This window comes from Microcaecilia unicolor, chromosome 12 (assembly GCF_901765095.1).
Source record: "Microcaecilia unicolor chromosome 12, aMicUni1.1, whole genome shotgun sequence".
In the NCBI taxonomy this organism is placed as follows: domain Eukaryota; kingdom Metazoa; phylum Chordata; class Amphibia; order Gymnophiona; family Siphonopidae; genus Microcaecilia; species Microcaecilia unicolor.
This window is the reverse complement of record NC_044042.1, coordinates 7,448,313-7,468,923: the sequence shown is the minus strand read 5'-3', so window position 1 is coordinate 7,468,923 and position 20,611 is coordinate 7,448,313. Positions and strand designations below refer to the sequence as shown.

Genomic DNA, 20,611 nt, shown 5'->3' with positions numbered 1-20,611 from the left:
CAACGGAGGGGGAGGGTTGGCAGCGGTAGGGGGGTCCAGGGCAAAATCTGCGGGGGCCCAGGCCCCTGAGGCCCCACGCAGATACGCCCCTGCTTAACCGGTTATCCACCGATATACAACTGGGAATACCCAGCTGTCCTCCGCTGAATATCTGCAGTTAGCGGCTGGCGAATAACCAGTTACATCACATGATATAACCGTCTATCCGCCGCCAGTTTAAAGATAACCGGCTTATGTCTGAATATTGACATAGCCGGTTATCTTCAAACCAGCCGAACCCCCCCCCCACCCCCACCCCCGGATATTCAGTGCCGGTCACCGGAAACGGCCCAGCATTGAATATCTGGGTTCACCACGGACCGCGGGGGACAGCCTGGGTATCTCCCACAGTCTGAATATTGGGACCTTTGGGGGGGGGGGGGGGGTTGTCTGCTACATTTCCTGCTCTTTCTCTAAACTCTGATTTTATATCACTTTTTTAAATTCTAAAACACTTTCATAATTGCTGTAGTGGCGTTCGGTCAGTTGAAGCACGTGTTTCGTGTTTTTTGTTTCTGAGTACAGGGTTCTTTGACCTTTCGGGGTTGTAATTGTTTATTGGTTTCATTTGTTTTCTGCTTTGTTAAGGATTTCCTGGCTGCTTGGGGGTTGGCTGCTAGCTTATACTGGTTTAAGTTTTAGTGTTCTCAGTCTCCCTCTGCAGACGTCAACACTGCCGCACCAAAACTGGCATCCTCCCTAGCCTGCACATCCAGTCTATAATGTTTCACAAACGAATGCAACGAGGACCAGACCGCCGCCCTGCAAATATCTTGAGGCGGAACCAGACCACTGTCCGCCCAGGAGGAAGCTACTCCCCTGGTCGAATGTGCCTTCAGTTGGTCAGGCACTCTACGTCCCTTGATCAAAAATGCCGAGGAAACTGCCTCCTTCAACCATCTGGAAATAGTTGCCTTAGAAGCTGCAGCTCCCTTCTTTGGACACTTTACCCCCTTCCCATTAGTTGTTGGAAGGGTTGGGGATGAAGAAAAGGAAGGGTGGAGAGGGAGCATCTTTTAGAAGACGAAAAGGCTCATCCAGGGACATAATGGGAGGGGGGGAGGGTTGTCACAACTGAGAGCCAGATGCACTAAACTTAAGCAGGGCCGCCGAAAGGGGGGGGGGAGCAAAATTCCCCGGGCCCGGCGCTGCAGTTTTTTACCGATTCGCTAAGGGATCGGTAAGGGGACGGCTCTTTCCGTGGAGTTAGTGCATCTGGCTGTGAGTGTCTGATCAAGGGAGGGGATGGTTAGGGACTACCTGCAGCTGTGTTTCTGATCTTTATTTCTGCATAATATCAGATATTTCTGGGGTCAGGTACAGAAACTCACCCTCAGGATCCCAAGGATTTAAACTCCACCCCTGCCCCACTTTAGCCTCCCCAAGGAAGCAAGTCCTAGACCACCTATGATTTCCACTAATGCTGTTAAATTCAGTGCAGGGAAGCGACTGCTTTAAATAAAACCTTCCCTTCTCTGTGGCTTAATTATAAATTCAAGACAAACATGATTCACAATTTCAGTGCAACAATGCAAGAAAGGAGACAGATGCTGGCCTCTGGCACCTGTGGTGATTAGAATTTTCATTGGGTTCAGGCACAAACAAGGAGATAAATATGTTATCCCAGCCTCCCACACATATATACACACATACACATGCATACACTTAAAAAACGGGGACTCGAGATCTTGTTGCATTTGCAAGCTGGTGACTAAAACTAAAAATTACATATTGGTGGGGGGAAAAAAAAATATCTGAGCTTGAAAATGGCATATCAATGGGATTGAATGCTCCCAGCAGTGCATTTGTCTTTAATATATTCCGTTCTCCAGCGAAGCCTTCAGCTTCCACAAGCCCCTGCGGGGTTTTGGTGCGCTAGTCACTCATCTGATAAATTTAGTGAAAGAGCGACGAACTGGCACTATTGCGTCCAGAGTACACATGCCGTTCTGTGCCGCAGACGCCCCTGGGGTCCGTTTTCTGCTCCCCTTTGTCAGAAACTCTGCTTAGTGCCATCGCTGGAACTGTCAGATGCAGTGCAGGGCTGCATTTGTTTCTCCCAACCCCCGCCCCTACGCTCATCCTTTGGCAAGCCCTTCGCTTTGCTTTCTTTTGTGTTTTTAACCAGGGTTTCCATGTGACAGTTTTCTGCCTACAGGATACATGATTTTGCGGTAACACCTGCCACTTGTGCCAGTCAAAAACCTGTTTCCCGCCAGAGGTTCCAACCTTTCTGATTAGCTTTGTGAAGAAAACGAAATGCATAACATTTCTGTTACAAGCACACTTCAAACCCCGTTTCTTCTGTTTGGAAAGATTTCTACTGTGTGTGTGTGTTGAACTTTCGTTGGGTTCCTCAGGGACATAATCTAACCAGTATGGATGTCCTGCCCATTCCAACACACTCCCAGCTGCTGAAGCCCGAGGGTTGCCCACATGCTGCCAGTCAGTTGACAACGCCTTTAAAATTAACCGATTTGTATTTTTATAAATATGATGACTTTTATGTGGGGAAAAACTCTACCCTCAGTCATATTATACTGACATGTTGTCATTTTACTACTACTACTACTTATCACTTCTATAGCGCTACAAGGCATACGCAGTGCTGTACACCATACATGAAAAGACAGTCCCTGCTCAAAGAGCTCACAAACTAAATATGGAATGTTGCTAGTGGAATAGCAACATTCCATGTAGAATCTCCAATAGTAGCAACATTCCATGTAGAATCTCAAATAGTAGCAACAGAATCTCAAATAGTAGCAACATTCCATATAGAATCTCAAGTAATAGCAACATTCCATGTAGAATCTCAAATAGTAGCAACATTCCATGTAGAATCTCAAGTAATGGCAACATTCCAGAATCTCAAATAGTAACAACATCCCATGTTCCACTGCACTAACCACTAGGCTACTCCTCCACTAGCAACATTCCATCTAGAAGCCTGCCCTTGCAGATCACCAACGCGGCCGCACAGGCTTCTGTTTCTGTAAGTCTGACGGACGTCAGACTCACAGAAACAGAAGCCTGCGCGGCCGCGTTGCTGACCTGCAAGGGCAGGCTTCTACATTACTACTACTACTTATCACTTCTGTAGCTCTACAAGGCATACGCAGCGCTGTACACCATACATGAAAAGACAGTCCCTGCTCAAAGAGCTCACAATCTAAATATGGAATGTTGCTAGTGGAATAGCAACATTCCATGAGGAATCTCAAATAGTAGCAACAGAATCCCAAATAGTAGCAACATTCCATGTAGAATTTCAAGTAATAGCAACATTCCAGAAGCTCAAATAGTAACAGCATTCCATATTCCACTGCACTAACCACTAGGCTACTCCTCCACTAGCAACATTCCATCTAGAAGCCTGCCCTTGCAGATCAGCAACGCGGCCGCGCAGGCTTCTGTTTCTGTGAGTCTGACGTCCTGCACGTATGTGCAGGACGTCAGACTCACAGAAACAGAAGCCTGCGGGGCTGCATTCCTGATCTGCAAGGGCAGGCTTCTACATTACTACTACTACTTATCACTTCTATAGCGCTACAAGGCATACGCAGCGCTGTACACCATACACGAAAAGACAGTCCCTGCTCAAAGAGCTTACAATCTAAACTGGACAGGTAAACAGACAAAACAAGTAAGAGGCAGGGGAATTGAGGAGGGGATAGAAGGGTACAGGGCAAGTGAGTAGTGGTTAGGAGTCAAAAACAGAGTTAAAGAGGTGGGCTTTTAGCCTGGATTTGAAAACGGCAAGAGACGGGGCTAGACGTACAGGCTCGGGAAGTCTATTCCAGGCGTGAGGTGCGGTGAGGTAAAAGGAACGGAGTCTGGAGTTAGCAGTAGAGGTGAAGGGGACAGACGAGAGATTTATCCACAGAACGGAGTACTCGAGAGGGGGTGTAGGGAGAGACAAGAGTCGAGAGGTACTGGGGAGCAGTAGAGTGAAGGCACTTATAAGTCAATAAGAGAAGTTTGAATCGAATGCGGAAACGGATAGGGTGCCAGTGAAGTGACTTGAGGAGAGGGCTAATGTGAGTGTAGTGACTCTGGCAGAAAATGAGTCATGCAGCAGAGTTTTGGACTGATTGAAGAGGAGAGAGATGGCTAAGTGGGAGGCCGGTGAGAAGCAGGTTGCAATAATCAAGGCGAGAGGGGATAAGGGTTCTGGTAGAGTGCTCAGAGAGGAAGGGATGGATTTTGTTGATATTATAGAGAAAGAAATGACAGGTTTTGGCAATCTGCTAAATGTGAGCAGAGAAGAAGCGAGAGGAGTCGAAGATGACCCCAAGGTTACGAGCTGATGAAACCAGGAGAATGAGAGTGCCATCCACAGAAATAGAGAAAGTGGGGAGAGGAGAGGTGGGTTTGGGGGAAAGGTGAGAAGCTCGGTTTTGGCCATGTTAACTTTCAGATGACGTTGAGACATCCAGGTAGCGATATCAGATTGTCAGGCTGATACATTGGTTTGGATGCTGGTTGACATGTCGGGGGTAGAGAGGTAGATCTGGGAGTCGTCAGCGTAGAGATGGTATTGAAAACCATGGGATGATATCAGAGAGCCAAGGGAAGAAGTGTTGATGGAGAACAGGAGAGGACCGAGAACAGAACCCTGAGGTGCACCGATTGGTAGTGGGATAGAAGTAGAAATTGTAAGTTGCGTTGTGAATCTCTTCATAAAGGTGGTTAATAAATTTCAATAAATAAATATTAAAATTAGACCATAGGACATGATGGTAAATAAAGACCGACTGGTCCACACTGGCCATACACTGTGGCCACCTGTAGGATGTCCCTTCTTAAACATAGTAAATGACGACAGGTAAAGACCTGAATGGTCCATCCAGTCTGCCCAACAAGATAAACTCATTTTATATGGTATGTGATACTTTATACCTGAGTTTGATTTGTCCCTGCCTTTCTCAGGGCACAGATCGTAAAAATCTGCCCAGCAGTGTTCCTGTACTAAAGTTCTGAAGATAATGTCGAAGCCCCTTAAAATTTACACTACAGCCCATCCATATCTATTCAGCCACAATAAGGGCGCAGACCGTAGAAGTCTGCCCAGCATTGGTTTTACTCTCCAATTACCGGCATCACCACCCAATCTCCGCTAAGATTCCGTGGATCCATTTCTTCTAAACAGGATTTCTTTGTGTTTATCCCACGCACGTTTGAATTCCATTACCATTTTCACCTCCACCACCTCCCACAGGAGGGCATTCCATGTATCCACCACCCTTTCCGTGAAAAAAATACTTCCTGACATTACTCCTGAGTCTACCCCTCTTCAACCTCAGTTCTTGTCCTCTAGTTCTACCACCTTCCCGGCTCCAGAAAAGGTTCGTTTGCGGATTAATACCTTTCAAATATTTGAACGTTTGTATCATGTCACCCCTGTTTCTCCTTTCCTCCAAGGTATACATGTTCAGGTCGGCAAGTCTCTCGTACGGTTTGCAACGCAAATCCCAAACCATGTTTGTAGCTTTTCTTTGCACCGCTTCCAGTCTTTTGACATCTTTAGCAAGATACAGCCTCCAAAACTGAACACTTATTCAAGATAACTGGGTTCACTGGGTAAATTTCTCTTATCTGCACCTTTCTTCTCCACTGCTAACTCCAGACTCCGTTCCTTTTATCTTGCTGCACCATTTGACTGGAATAGACTTCCTGAGCCGGTATGTCAACCTCCATCTGTGGCTGTCTTTAAATCTATGCTAAAAGCCCACCTTATTGGCATCGCTTTTAACTCCTAACCCTTACTCACTTGTTCATCACCCATTTTTATCATTCCCACCTTTGTAAATCCTTTATCCCTTATTTGTCCTGTTTGTGTGTCCTATTTAGATTGTAAGCTCTGTCGAGCAGAGACTGTCTGTTCATGAGTGTTGCGTACGTCTAGTAACGCTATAGAAATGATAAGTAGTGGTGGTAGCAGTCTTTCGGATTCCAGAATCTTGCTACTCTTTGTCCTTATCCCTTACGTAGTAACGTGGAGGGGCATAATCGAATGGGGCACCCAGGTTTTCCTGAGGACGTCCTCGCAGGACGTCCCGCGAAGGGGCGGGAAAACCCGTATTATCAAAACAAGATGGGCATCCATCATTTGTTTCGATAATACAGTCAGGGACGCCCAAATCTCAACATTTAGGTCGACCTTAGAGATGGTCATCCTTAGAGATGGTCGTCCCCGGTTTTTGGCAGTAATGGAAACCGAGGACGCCCATCTCAGAAACAACCAAATCCAAGCCATTTGGGCATGGGAGGAGCCAGCATTCCTAGGGCACTGCAGTGGACTTCAGTAAAAGCTCCCAGGTACATAGCTCCCTTACCTTGTGTGCTGAGAACCCCAACCCCCCCTCCCAAAACCCACTCCCCACAACTGTACATCACTACCGTAGCCCTTAGGGATGAAGGGGGGCACCTAGATGTGGGTACAGTGGGTTTCTGGTGGGTTTTGGAGAGCTCGCTGTTTCCTCCACAAGTGTAACAGGTAAGGGAGGATGGGCCTGGGTCCGCCTGCCTGAAGTGCACTGCAGTACCCACTAAAACTGTTCCAGGGACCTGCATACTGCTGTTATGGAGCTGGGTATGATATCTGAGGCTGACATAGAGGCTGGAAAAAATATTTTTAAAAAACATTTTTACGGGTGTGAGGGGGTTAGTGACCACTGAGTGAGTATGGGGAGGTCATCCCCGATTCCCTCCGGTGGTCATCTGGTCATTTAGGGCACATTTTTGTGGCTTGGTTGTTAAAAAAAAAAAAAAGGACCAAGTAAAGTCGCCCAAGTGCTCGTCAGGGACGTCCTTCTTTTTTCCAATATCGGCCGAGGACGCCCATGTGTTAAGCACGTCCCAGTCCTGCCTTCACTATGCTTCCGAAATGCCCCCGTGAACTTTGGTCTTCCCCCTTGACGGAAAGCAGTAGGACGCCCAAAATCGGCTTTCGATTATGCCGATTTGGGCGACCCTGAGAGAAGGACGCCCATCTCCCGATTTGTGTCGGAAGATGGGCACCCTTCTCTTTTGAAAATATGCGTGATAGTGACATAGTAGATGACGGCAGAGAAAGACCTGTATGGTCCATCCAGTCTGCCCAACAAGATAAACTCATATGTGCTACTTTATGTGTATACCTGACTTTGATTTGTATCTGCCATTTTCAGGGCACAGACTGTAGAAGTCTGCCCAGCACTAGCCCCGCCTCCCAACCATTAGCCCCGCCTCCCACCACCGGTGCTGCCATCTAATCTCCGCTAAGCTTCTGAGGATCCATTCCTTCTGAACAGAATTCCTTTTGTGTTTATCCCACGCATTTTTGAATTCCGTTACCGTTTTCATCTCCACCACCTCCCGCGGGGAGGACATTCCAAGTATTATTTGTCCTGATTAGATTGTAAGCTCTGTCGAGCAGGGACTGTCTCTTCATGTTCAAGTGTACAGCGCTGCGTACTTCTAGTAGCACTTTAGAAATGATAAGTAGTAGTAGTCGATAATTCTTGTTATCTTCCATTGTTCCCCACTCTCCTGGGTATCTAGGTTTACATTAGCTTCACTTTTAGTTTATTCCCAGCACCTCTCCTTGCACATCTCCAGCCGCAAGGTCTCACGATCATCTGAATAGCCATCAATTCTGGCATCTTAGGTCCTCACAGCCTCTCCAAATGCATCCCACCACCACCAACCCCCGCAGTGGCCCGGCCAACCTGATGGACACATAGGCCTGCCAGACAAACCCAGCTGCTAATTAATCCTATCATTATAATCCGTTTCTAACCCGGGCCTGAAATAAATCAAAGACCTTCAATGTCAGTATCCTAGAAATGTAAGGAAGTGTAACTTTTTCATTTATGTTTATCCTTCAAAAAAAAGTGTTAAGTCTTTGTCACTAATTTAAGATTTCTGATACTAATGACAGAACGTTAGCAGCCTTTCAGACAAGATGTTGAACGTATTTTGTAATTACATTTCGCCATTCATGTGGAAGAAGGAGAACTGAATGATTTTCAGCTCACCTGTCGATGCACTGATTGCGCTATGGGTGACGTTATTCACTTTCGGTTTTTACTTTCCATGTGACTGTACAGCTCAGAAACATGGGTATTCTAGTCATGCGTCAGAGCCTAGTGAGACTGGAATCATGAGGTCAACCCCCTCCCCCACCAGTATGTACTCTAATGAGGAACAGGTGTGTGTGTGTGTGCGTGCGTGTATGCACGATTAGCTGCCTGCCTGCAATGTGAGTTTTGCTGTTATATGCTGTAATATAGTAGCATAGTAAATGGCGGCAGATAAAGACCTGTACAGTCCATCCAGTCTGACCAACAAGATAAACTCATTTTACATGGTATGTGATACTTTATACCCGAGTTTGATTTGTCCTTGCCATTCTCAGGGCACAGACCGTAGAAGTCTGCCCAGAACTGTTCTTGTACTAAAAGTTCTGAAGATTCTGGAATCCTAAAGAGTTAGAAGATTCCAGAATCCCAATTAGTAGCAACATTCTATGTAGAACCCCAAAGAGTAACATAGTAACATAGTAAATGACAGCAGATAAAGACCTGTACGGTCCATCCAGTCTGTCCAACAAGATAAATTCATTTTACATGGTATGTGATACTTTATACCTGAGTTTGATTTGTCCCTGCCTTTCTCAGGGCACAGACTGTAGAAGTTTGCCCAACTCTCTTCTTGTACTAAGTTCTGAAGCTAAAGTCGAAACCCCTTAAAATTTACACTCCAGCCCATCCAAATCTATTCAGTTACATTCAGGGCGTAGACTGTAGAAGTCTGGCCCAGCACAGTTTTCGCTTCCCAATTACTGATGTCACCACCTAAACTCCGCTAAGATTCCGTGGATCCATTCCTTCTAAACAGAATTCCTTTGTGTTTATCCCACACACGTTTGAATTCCTTTACCGTTTTTATCTCCACCCCCCACTCCTGCTGTCTTTTATACTGTGATAATTAACCCAGACAACGAGGTTTATTTAAAACTGGGGCATGCGTTGGCCACGCTGGTGGTTCAGTTGTGGGTTTCATTCCTGGGTCAAGCCTTCTGTTGCAGCCAGAATTGGAGATGACACAGAGAAAACAATCTGAGCTCCTGGGGGAAGACTTCCCTGTCCTTGCACAATGGGAACGGCTAGCGGCCAGAAACAGGACCCATAGTTTCGAGGTTCCTTAAGGAGCCCTGCTGTATGGACCTCAGCTGAGGACCGTTACTTCCCTGACTGGATTAAAGCAGGAGAGCAAAGAAAACCACCCCAAAGGGGTGGAGGTACACTGGTTCCTACGTAAAAGGTTGCAGAAGGAAGAAGTAGGAAAGGTAGGCTCTTCTAAAAACCGGAGGAGACGTCTATAAAGGAACAAATCTTTATTGCAAGCGAAGTGACAACGACTCAACACAGCTGTGTTTCGGCGCTAGCTCACGCCTTCTTCAGGAGTCTTACGATGTATAGCTGATTGTGTAAAGTCGATAGTTTGTTACAAAAAAACTTTCATATAAGGTATAAACTTCCATTGTCAGAACAGAGAAGAGCAGGGTAATGTAGCAATAGCTTCAGTGAAGGAAAAGGTCAACTGGAAGGGAATAGGGGGAAACATTTCTTAGCAGTTGTGAGAAGAAGGCTCATGGCACCAGGTTACATACATAGTAAACATAGTAGATGATGGCAGAAAAAGACCTGCACGGTCCATCCAGTCTGCCCAAGAAGATAAATTCATATGTGCTACTTTTTTATTTGTACTGTCCTCTTCAGTGCACCAGGTTCCAGTCCTGGTTCTGATTCAGCTGGAGGCCCAAAGGAGTAGGAAAGAGGCAACTGAGCCTGATATTCAGTCATGGCTCCTGGCATTGAATGTCTGGATCTCAGTGGTCACCCAGAAGTTAGACGGGTACCAGCCAATATTTAATCCGGTGCCAAGTTAATTTTAGCTCATAAAGGGGGGTCTTTTACTAAACAGCGCTAAACCCAACGTGGGCTACCGCAGCAGCCTGGCAGCAGTTCCCACCCCCACACATGCCATTTCTGGCGCTACAAAAATATTTTTATTTTTGTAGCGCCGTTGTTTACCCAGCGGTAATTGGGCAGTGCCATGCGCTGCCCGTTTACCTCCAGGTTAGCACTGAGCCCTTACCGCTACCCCAATGGGTGGCAGTAAGTGCTCCCCCTGAAATGGCCCTACGGCAAGTGCCGCACGGCCATTTCTTAAAGAAAAAAACGAGCCTTTTACCCGCTGCAGTAAAAGGGGGCCTCGACGCATGTCTTCCCCCCACTTTTGCCACAGCTTAGTAAGAGGATCCCTAAGTTAGGACAGTCCTAACTTTATGTAGTTACTTAGCTGGTTAGCAGTCTGAAAATGGCTGCTAACCAGCTAAGTAGGCGCTCCACTCATTCTCCGCTCCCCACCCGCCCCTAACCTAACCCGGTGGCCGGTTAGCAGCAATTTTCAGTGGCATTAACCAGTTAAGTGCCACAGAATATCATGTCAGTGGGGTTTAACTGGGTCAGGGCCTCTCTGGAGTCTCTGTTTTCAAAATGGTGGCCCAGATTTCCCGCGGTAGTCTCGCTGGTCTCAACAGTCTCACGAGTCTTCCGCAGGCCGCCATTTTTTAAATACGGCAATGCCAGACAGGGGGGAATAGCGGCTGCACAATGGGCAGGAAAGAACATGTTCCCCCCCCCCCCGCAAAGGTCACTAGATCAACAGTGGCGCGCCTTTAAAGGTACGACCGGGGAGGGCTGTAGTGTGCGACAAGCATCCAGGCAGAGCCTCTGGGCCCTCAGGCACTGCCCAGTTGCCTGAATGGTCAGTCCACCCTGAGTTACACTACTGTTCTATAAAGGACAGCAGGGAACAGCTTTCCAAAAATACTAGGACTAGGGGGCATGCGATAAAGCTACAATGAAGTAAATTTAAAATGAATCGGAGAAATGTTTTCTTCACTCAACGTGTAATTAAACTCTGGAATTCGTTGCTGGGGAAAGTGGTAAAGGCGGTTAGCTTAGCGGAGTTTTAAAAAGGTTTGGACGGCTTCCTAAAGGAAAAGTCCATAGACCGTTATTACATGGACTTGGGGAAAATCCACTATTTCTGGGATAAGCAGTATAATATGTTTTGTACATTTTTGGGATCTTACCAGGTATCTGTGACCTGGATTGGCCACTGTTGGAAACAGGATGCTGGGCTCGATGGACCTTTGGTCTTTCCCAGTATGGCAATATTTATATATTTATATATGCAAAACATTTGGTTGCCGCCCCCTGCCCCAGCCCTCTCTTCCCTTTTACTACACAGATAGCACCAGGCCAGCCAGAGCTCTTTCACCCCAGCACTATCTGTACAACTTCTGTATATTTACGAACTGTGATTTACTGGCTTATGGTAAATATATAAATGCATTTGAAAATTGACCCTAACACTGTTTTCAGCTACCGAGTTCCTTTAGTTTTTCCAGTGCAAATTATGTAGTTAGCAGGTAAAGCCAAACCACAGGCCACTTGAAAGTGGAAAGCAAAGGAGAACAGACCCCAATCCCTAGGATGTTGCTGACGGCAGAAGGGCAGTGTTAAGGGTTAAGGTCTTGATGTTCAGGAGTCCTCTTGCTGTCACTTCTCTCAGGAATATCTCAAAGGAGGAGAGAGCCAGCAATCCCTTGCACTGCATCTTCATTTTCGGATTTTCCATAGCCAATAGGCTTTTCCTTTTTCTTTCATCTGTTTTATCACATCGAGTACGTTTGTGTCTGGAGAGATACTGACTTTCTCAGCCTCACTGTAACATAGTAGATGATGGCAGAAAAAGACCTGCACGGTCCATCCAGTCTGCCCAACAAGATAAACTCATATGTGCTACTTTTTGTGTATACCCTACTTTGATTTGTACCTGTCCTCTTCAGGGCACAGACTGTATAAGTCTGCCCAGCACTATCCCCGCCTCCCAACCACCAGCCCCGCCTCCCAATCACTGGCTCTGGCACAGACCGTATAAGTCTGCCCAGCTCTATCCTCGCCTCCCAACCACCGGCTCTGGCACAGACCGTACAAGTCTGCCCAGCACTATCCCCGCCTCCAAACCACCAATCCCGCTTCCCACCACTGGCTCTGGCACAGACCGTATCCTCGCCTCCCAACCACCCGCTCTGGCACAGACCGTACAAGTCTGCCCAGCACTATCCCCGCCTCCAAACCACCAGTCCCGCTTCCCACCACAGGCTCTGGCACAGACCGTATAAGTCTTCCCAGCACTATCCCCGCCTCCCGATCTTGACTAAGCTCCTGAGAATCCATTCCTGCACTGATGTGCATTTTTGTCCTGCATCCTTTCAGAAAGTGGACAAAAATAATCCTCTATATGTAAAAGACAAATAACACTTGATCCAGAAAATAAATTCCAACCAGTTCTCACGGAGGACGGAGAGTATCTGTCTTTGGAACTCAGCCAAATTCAAACAGCATTTCTCATCTGAACATATGACTTGCTGCAAACATTGATGGGGGCATGCTAGGGAAAACTTCCCCTCCTAAAGCATGGTGAGGCTTTAAAGAACAAAAGACAGATGGGAACATAATTTATTTTCAGGTTAGCCTTTTGATTCTTTTTTCTATCTGGAAACCATCTTTTTTAACAATTGAGAAGGGGGGCCTGGGGACTCCTCTGATGTAGGCAAAGTCCTTTCTCCTGAGCACTTAAAAGGCTCCTTCAGACAATCACGCCCTCAGCGATGGCTTTTGTGTACGTTTTTCTCATTGTCTGAGGCAAAAATAAAGAACGAAAATGAAAGCAGACAGTAGCCAGTACTGATCAAGGGAATCCTGGTTAATCTGTCATGTCTGGGTAGTCCCGGGTTTTGCAAGTTAATGGAATCCTCAACAAAGCAGAAAATGTCCTTCTCTCGTTCCTTACGTTGCCTTTGTTTTAGAGCTTGAAAAGTGTATAATAGTTGGTTTCCAACTGCTCTGCAGGAATACCTGTAAGGCCCCTATTTACTAAAATATAGGAAGGTTTTGCAGTTTAAGAGCTAAATTCAATGTGTCATCCACAAAAAGACAATCCTTACCAGACAGTCCTTCTGAAATATAACCCTCAAAGATGTTAAAAAGAGTTGGCCCAAGGAGAGATCCATGTGGGTGTTATTAGGAAGGGTATGGAGTCCAGGTGTGCGGATGTTATAATGCCGTTGTATCGCTCCATGGTGCGACCGCACCTGGAGTATTGTGTTCAGTACTGGTCTCCGTATCTCAAAAAAGATATAGTAGAATTGGAAAAGGTACAGCGAAGGGTGACGAAAATGATAGTGGGGATGGGACGACTTTCCTATGAAGAGAGGCTGAGAAGGCTAGGGCTTTTCAGCTTGGAGAAGAGACGGCTGAGGGGAGATATGATAGAAGTGTATAAAATAATGAGTGGAATGGATCGGGTGGATGTGTTCACGCTATCCAAAAATACTAGGACTAGAGGGCATGAGTTGAAGCTACAGTGTGGTAAATTTAAAACGAATCGGAGAAAAATTTTCTTCACCCAACGTGTAATTAGACTCTGGAATTCGTTGCCGGAGAACGTGGTACGGGCGGTTAGCTTGACGGAGTTTAAAAAGGGGTTAGATAGATTCCTAAAGGACAAGTCCATAGACCGCTATTAAATGGACTTGGAAAAATTCCGCATTTTTAGGTATAACTTGTCTGGAATGTTGTTACGTTTGGGGAGCGTGCCAGGTGCCCTTGACCTGGATTGGCCACCGTCGGTGACAGGATGCTGGGCTAGATGGACCTTTGGTCTTTCCCAGTATGGCACTACTTATGTACTTATGTACCACTGATAAACTTCCTTTTCCTCAGAGCAAAATCCATTTACCACTATCCTCTGTCTCCTTCCACTTAACCAGTTTCGAACCCAGTCATTCACTTCAGGGTCTGTTCCGAGCGTACTCAGTTTATTTATCAGTCGCCTGTGCGGAACCGTGTCAAAGGCTTTGCTAAAATCTAGGTACACCACATCTAGCACCCTTCCCATATCCAACTGTTTGGTCACCCAGACGAAGAAATCAATCAGATTTGTCTGACAAGACCTGCCTCTAGTGAAATCATGCTGTCTCTGGTCCCACGGTCCATTTGATTCTAGAAACTTTGTTTCCATTAGTTTACTCACCATTGAGGCCAGGCTAACAGGCCTGTAATTCTCAACCTCCTCCTTCCACTCTTGTGCAGAGGGACCACATCCGCTCTTCTCCAGTCCTCGGGGACCACTCCAGACTCTACGGAAGCATTGAAAGGGTCAGATAGTGGAGCTGCTAGAACCTCCCTGAGTTCCTTGAGTACCCTCAGATGTATTCCATCAGGCCCCATCGCTTTGTCTGCTTTGAGTTTAGCTAGCTCCCCAAGAACGCAATCTTCTGAGAATCTGTCCTGTATAAATGACTTACATAAATTGTCCTTCTGAAGTTGCATCATCGTCTATCTCGATGCTTCTCAACCCACTCCTCGGGGCACATCCAGCCAATCAGGTTTTCATGATATCCATAATAAATATGTATGAGACAGATTTGCATACCAAGGAGGTAGTGCATGCAAATCTCTCTCATGCATATTCATTGTGGATATCCTGACAATTTGACTGGCTGGGTGTGCCCCAAGGACTGGGTTGAGAAGCACTGTTCCATCTGTTGGACATCAATGGGCCTGAGGAAGCTTCTTCCCAGAAAAATGTGTTTCATGTAGAGCTTCTTCATCTTTAAAGATCAAGCGTTTATCACAGTTGAGTCATTGCTTAGACCTATGAGATACCTTCCAGATCTCTCTTATGGGTTCCAAGATAATCTTTGCTACTCTTAAGAGCACAGGAATTCAGTTACTCAGAGACCTGGAAAATACGTTGCTTGCAGTAGCTTTAGAAACCTGATCCAGTGTCTTATAGAGGTTCCCCCCTCCCCAAATAGTATTTCTCCCTTATTTGCTGTTCTGGAAATGCTTTGGACCAAATTAAAGGTACCTTCTCAGTTGTGTTTGTTTACCCAAGGACTGCTGTGGCAACTCTGGCAATCACTGCATGGCGTTGTTTTCATAGACTGAAGATTCCTCGGTTTGGAGGTGGTCGCTACCTTTCAGTCATTTTTGGGCTCTTAGGACTTGGCCAGTTCTAGAGCCCAGATGGATCCTTACTGCTTAGATTGTCATTTTGAAGTGCTGTGCAAACCCAAATTTGTTTGGAATTCAAAGCGTTACGCTTTGTGCTAAAGGTGGACAAAAAAGGGTTTTGAATTAGCACAACTTTGAAACTTACGAGCAGAAACACTAATCGTTAAGGCTTCTAAAGATTGAAACAGTGGCTGTCTTCGAGGTCAATTGCAATATTTAATGGTACAAAGAGCTCAGGATTGTGCGTTTTCTGTGGTTTCCATTAACATTTCTTTAACGGAATAATACTCTAGGGAGAGTAATGGAAGCAAAGTTAAATGTCTTTGTATGCTTTAAACCATTAGCTAGTCTTTTGTGTTGCTTTTCCCTCTATATTTCAACAATTAAAGTCTTCCGCTTTATTGCCGCAGCTTTGATAGAGTTGCATTTCTGGATTTAAGGCTTCTATCTCTAATGGCTGCTGTTTGTGGTTTATCTGGGAGAGTCGTTCTTAGAACAGCTACCAATTTTCCTCCCTAAGGTTATAAACTTAGTCTTTCATTTGAATCAAGAAATAGGCCTGCCATCCGCTTCACGGTAATAAAAGACACCCTTGAGCCCTGGGGGAAGAGCTTTCAATCTCTGACATGTCCATCAAGATCTAAAGGTTTGTCTTTGAAAAGTGAAGGATTTTTCTAGGTTAACAATCCGTTGTGACTCTTCCGAGCCTAATAGGGAAGGCTTTAAGGTATCCTCCGAGACTATGTTCAGAGGTGTTAGAGGCCTTCTGTTCTTGAGTTCTGGAGAGCGAAGCAGGCTTAATGCTTCATGGCAGTATCAGTCTTCCGTTCTCTAGGGGACATAGCAACTTCCTGTTTAATGTTTTTCTTCTCTCTGATCCTGATCTATTTCTAAATCTCAACTGGCTAAAACTGGCGGAAAAGGAGCAAGTTCATCTGGACACTTTTGCCTAGTCCAGGGGCGTAGCCACACAACAGATTTTGGGTGGGCCTAGGCAAGAAGTGGGTGGGCACCAAGTGTTCTCCACACCACCACCACCACCAAAAAAATAGCTAAGCTGGCAGGAAAACGCTTCTTTCCACCTTGGCAGTCTGCAGAAGGCATGCGCTGAAAACTGAACATTCGCAGGTTCCGGTATAGTTGAGAGTAGCGTTTTTGTTACCATTAGGCGGAAGTCTTCAGCTGACGGAGCTTTGGATCCCCACCAGCTACCGCTAAACATGTGCTACTGTTGGGTGGGCCTGAGCCCTAAGTGGTGGGTGGGCCCTGGACCACCCAGGCCCACCTGTGGCTACGCCACTGGTCCAGGCTTCCTAACCCCTATCTTAAAGAGTTCTGGTGGTCCTAGCAGGGTCGTGTTGTTCGTACACCATACTTTCGACTCCGACTCTGACTGTGGCTCCTCCATTTTTCTACTGTCTGACCCAATTCCTACTAGGTGTAGTAATCTAAGAGAAATTTGATGAATTGTTTATTTGTTGCATTTGGATCCCACATTTCCCCACCAATTTGCAGGCTCAATGTGGCTTACATTATGCCATAATGGCGATCGCCATTTCCGGACAGAGAAATACAAGTGGTATTGCATTAAGTTGCACAAATGGTAAAGAAGAATAAACAGTGGTATTGCCTTGAAGTTCCTAAATAATAGGGTGAATTATAGCATAAGTTAGACAATCAACTACAGAAAGTTAATTTCCGGTTTGTGAAATAAAGTGGTAGTGCGTATTGCTTTCATTAGTAGCGCGCAGGTTATCAGTCTAGTGTGAAGATGTCTGTTTTGTCTAGTTCATGTAGAGTCTAGTATTTAGGATAGATCATTATGGTATGCTTTTTTGTACAAAATGAAAACTAATAGACCACAAAATATATTTATCTGATGTTTGAACAAAGAACCTGAGCAAAATAAATTGCGGGCTCCTTTTACTAAGCGGCGGTAAGCCCGACATGAGCTTACTGCTCGCTATCCAGGAAGTACCGCCGGGCTACCGCAGCAGCCCAGTAGTACTTCCCACCCCTAGTGCGCTGTCATTTCCGGCACTACAAAAATGTCTTTATTTTTGTAGCGCCGGGGTGTACCTGGCAGTAATCAGGCAGTGCCCAACTACCGCTGGGTTAGCGCTACACGAGAAAATAGCGACCTATTTTCCTTAGCGCTGCAACTGGTATGTGCCGAGGCTGGAACTACCTCCGGCAACCGCGTAGTTGGGCTGGCGGTAGTTCCAGATCAGCATGCCATAAGCTTATGTTGCGTTTACCGCCACTCTGTAACAGGGGCGTAGCCAGACCTCGGCGGGGGGGGGGGGGGGGGGGGCCAGAGCCCGAGGTGGGGGGGTACTGCTTAGCCGCCGACCCCCCCCCCCAGGCTGCAACCGCAACCCCCCCCCCACCCGCTGCCACTGCCACCCGCCCCGCCGCTGCATCAGGTACCTTGTTTGCTTGCAGGGGTCCCCAATCCCCACCAGCCGAAGAGTCTTCTTCAGCGCCGGTCGAGTCCGGCGCCTTCGTGGTGTGATCATCTGTTTCTGACGCCTTACGTCCTGCACCATGCATGTATCCCCGTGCAGGATGTAAGGCGTCAGAAACAGATGATCACACCATGAAGGCGCCGGAGTCAACCGGCGCTGAAGATTCTTCGGCTGGCGGGGATTGGGGATCCCCGCCAGCAAACAAGGTACCTGATGCGGTGGCAGGGCGGGCAGCAGCGGGGGGTCAAATGTAGAAGGGGCCAGGGCATAATCTGTGGGGGCCCATGCCCCCGTGGCCCCACATAGCTATGCCCCTGCTCTGTAAAAGGGCCCCTTAGGAACCTAAATTAATCGTAATTCATCTTAATTTAGGGGCCTAAAAATTCTGGTTATAAATTTAGGCCTGCCATTCATTTGCCTAGAGCAGGGGTTTTCAACCCAGTCCTTAGGACACACCTTGCCAGTCAGGTTTTCGGTATATCCACAATGAATTTGCATGAGATAGATCTGCATACAGTGGAAGCGGTGCATGCAAACGTATCTCATGCATATTCAGTGTTGGTATCTTGAAAACCTGACTGGATGGCTGGGTCCCTAGGACTGGGGTTGAGAACTCCTGGCCTGAATTTATGAGCCTAGTGCTAAAAATTAGTTCTAAACTTCTTAGGGGCCATTTTACTAAGCCAACGTAAGCGTCTATGCGCACCAAAATGGAGTTAACGCCTGGCTACCGCGTTGCTCTTGCGGTAATTTCACTTTTGGCGCGTGACCGATATACAAGTCCGAAATTTTTTAAATTTTTGGACGTGCGTATCGGACGCACGCAAGTCATTACCGCCGAGTTACCACATGAGTCTTTACCACTAGGTCAATGGCTGGCGGTAAGGTCTCAGACTCAAAATGGGCGCGCCAATTTTGATTGTGCTGCACGCCCATTTTCGGCAAAATTTTTAAAAAGGCATTTTTTTTGCAGGTGCGCTGAAAAGTGGATCTGTGTACGCCCAAAACACACACCTACACTACCGTAGGCTGTTTTTCAGCGCACCTTAGTAAAAGGACTACTTAGGTTTTTTTTTCTTTGCCCTAAATCCACCCATTTTCATCCACATTTTAAGCACCTAAATTTAGAAGTTTATTTAGTGAAATTTAGGTACTCAGCCCTAGTAAAATTTTTAGAGACCACTATAGCAGCAAATCCACTGAATATTGGACCAGTCATTATGTGAGCAGGTGACTCCCGTGCAGCTTAAGGGGGGGGGGGGGGGGGAACTATTTGCACCAGAGGAAATGATGAAAAATGTATTTATAATCCTCATTGCTTGTCTGTTTATTTCTAGGACTGTCCTCAGCTAGTTCCCACAGAGGAAATCTTGATCCCTTTTGGGGAAGTGAAACCAATCACACTGAAGGCTCGCAACCTGCCGCAGCCACAGTCGGGGCAGCGTGGATATGAGTGCATGCTGAACATTCAGGGAGTTATCCACCGGGTCCCGGCGCTACGCTTCAACAGCTCCAGTGTCCAGTGCCAGAATAACTCAGTAAGAAAAGTCGGAGCAGAGAGGCCCAAAGCCACACCCCTTTTAAAAACATATTTCTATGGCCATTTTGTGAGCTTTCTTTATTTTCTTCTTCCTGTTCTGTAAATAGATAAACGTGACCACAGCATTGAGTGTAAGGTGCATTCTGATTGGCTCTTGCTTTCATTCATTGTGCAGCAGGAAGTAGAATGCCATTTTCTGCAAACTTGCTGAATAGAATATTTTAAAAGTCAGAATTGCTGTTCTCTAAATAGCTCTTTTCCTCACTGTAAGACAATAACCACATAACAATACAATCAGCACAACTGAAAAGTAATAGTCTAATTTTTCTAGCTATAAAAAGGATGATCTCATTCTATGGATTGCATTGCCCAATCCAATTTACAAGAAACTCTTTGATTGATTAGTGGCGTGGATGAGTCACATCTGTTATGTATTTCATTTTGATATCAGCCCCAGTAAACTTTGCTTATATCAATCATATTGAGTGTCTGCACAATATGATGACAGAGTCCTCAGACTTGTAGTTCATGTATACTGCCAGCATTATAACACACCGCCACTAGATGTCCTCGTCCAGATCAGGGGATTTTTCATTGTAACACACCGCCACTAGATGTCCTCGTCCAGATCGGGGGATTTTTCATTGTATCACACCGTCACTAGATGTCCTCGTCCAGATCAGGGGATTTTTCATTGTAACACACCGCCACTAGATGTCCTCGTCCAGGTCGGGGTATTTTTCATTGTAACACACCGCCACTAGATGTCCTCGTCCAGATCAGGGCATTTTTCATTGTAACACACCGCCACTAGATGTCCTCGTCCAGATCAGGGGATTTTTCATTTTAACACACCGCCACTAGATGTCCTCGTCCAGGTCGGGGTATTTTTCATTGTAACACACCGCCACTAGATGTCCTCGTCCAGATCAGGGGATTTTTCATTGTAACACACCGCCACTAGATGTCCTCGTCCAGATCGGGGGATTTTTCATTGTATCACACCGCCACTAGATGTCCTCGTCCAGATCGGGGGATTTTTCATTGTATCACACCGTCACTAGATGTCCTCGTCCAGATCGGGGGATTTTTCATTGTAACACACCGCCACTAGATGTCCTCGTCCAGATCGGGGGATTTTTCATTGTAACACACCGCCACTAGATGTCCTCGTCCAGATCGGGGGATTTTTCATTGTATCACACCGTCACTAGATGTCCTCGTCCAGATCGGGGGATTTTTCATTGTAACACACCGCCACTAGATGTCCTCGTCCAGGTCGGGGTATTTTTCATTGTAACACACCGCCACTAGATGTCCTCGTCCAGATCAGGGCATTTTTCATTGTAACACACCGCCACTAGATGTCCTCGTCCAGATCAGGGGATTTTTCATTGTAACACACCGCCACTAGATGTCCT

The 20,611-nt window shown here is 46.4% G+C and overlaps 1 protein-coding gene across 1 annotated transcript in view; it reads left to right on the top strand.

Moving 5' to 3' along the window:
* PLXNA2 (plexin A2) overlaps positions 1 to 20,611 on the top strand; it is a 513,443-nt gene that overhangs the window by 346,048 nt on the left and 146,784 nt on the right. Inside the window, exon 10 of the mRNA XM_030220548.1 lies at positions 18,988 to 19,188. Within this exon, the coding sequence (XP_030076408.1) occupies positions 18,988 to 19,188 (201 nt within the window). The remainder of the gene's footprint in view (positions 1 to 18,987; positions 19,189 to 20,611) is intronic.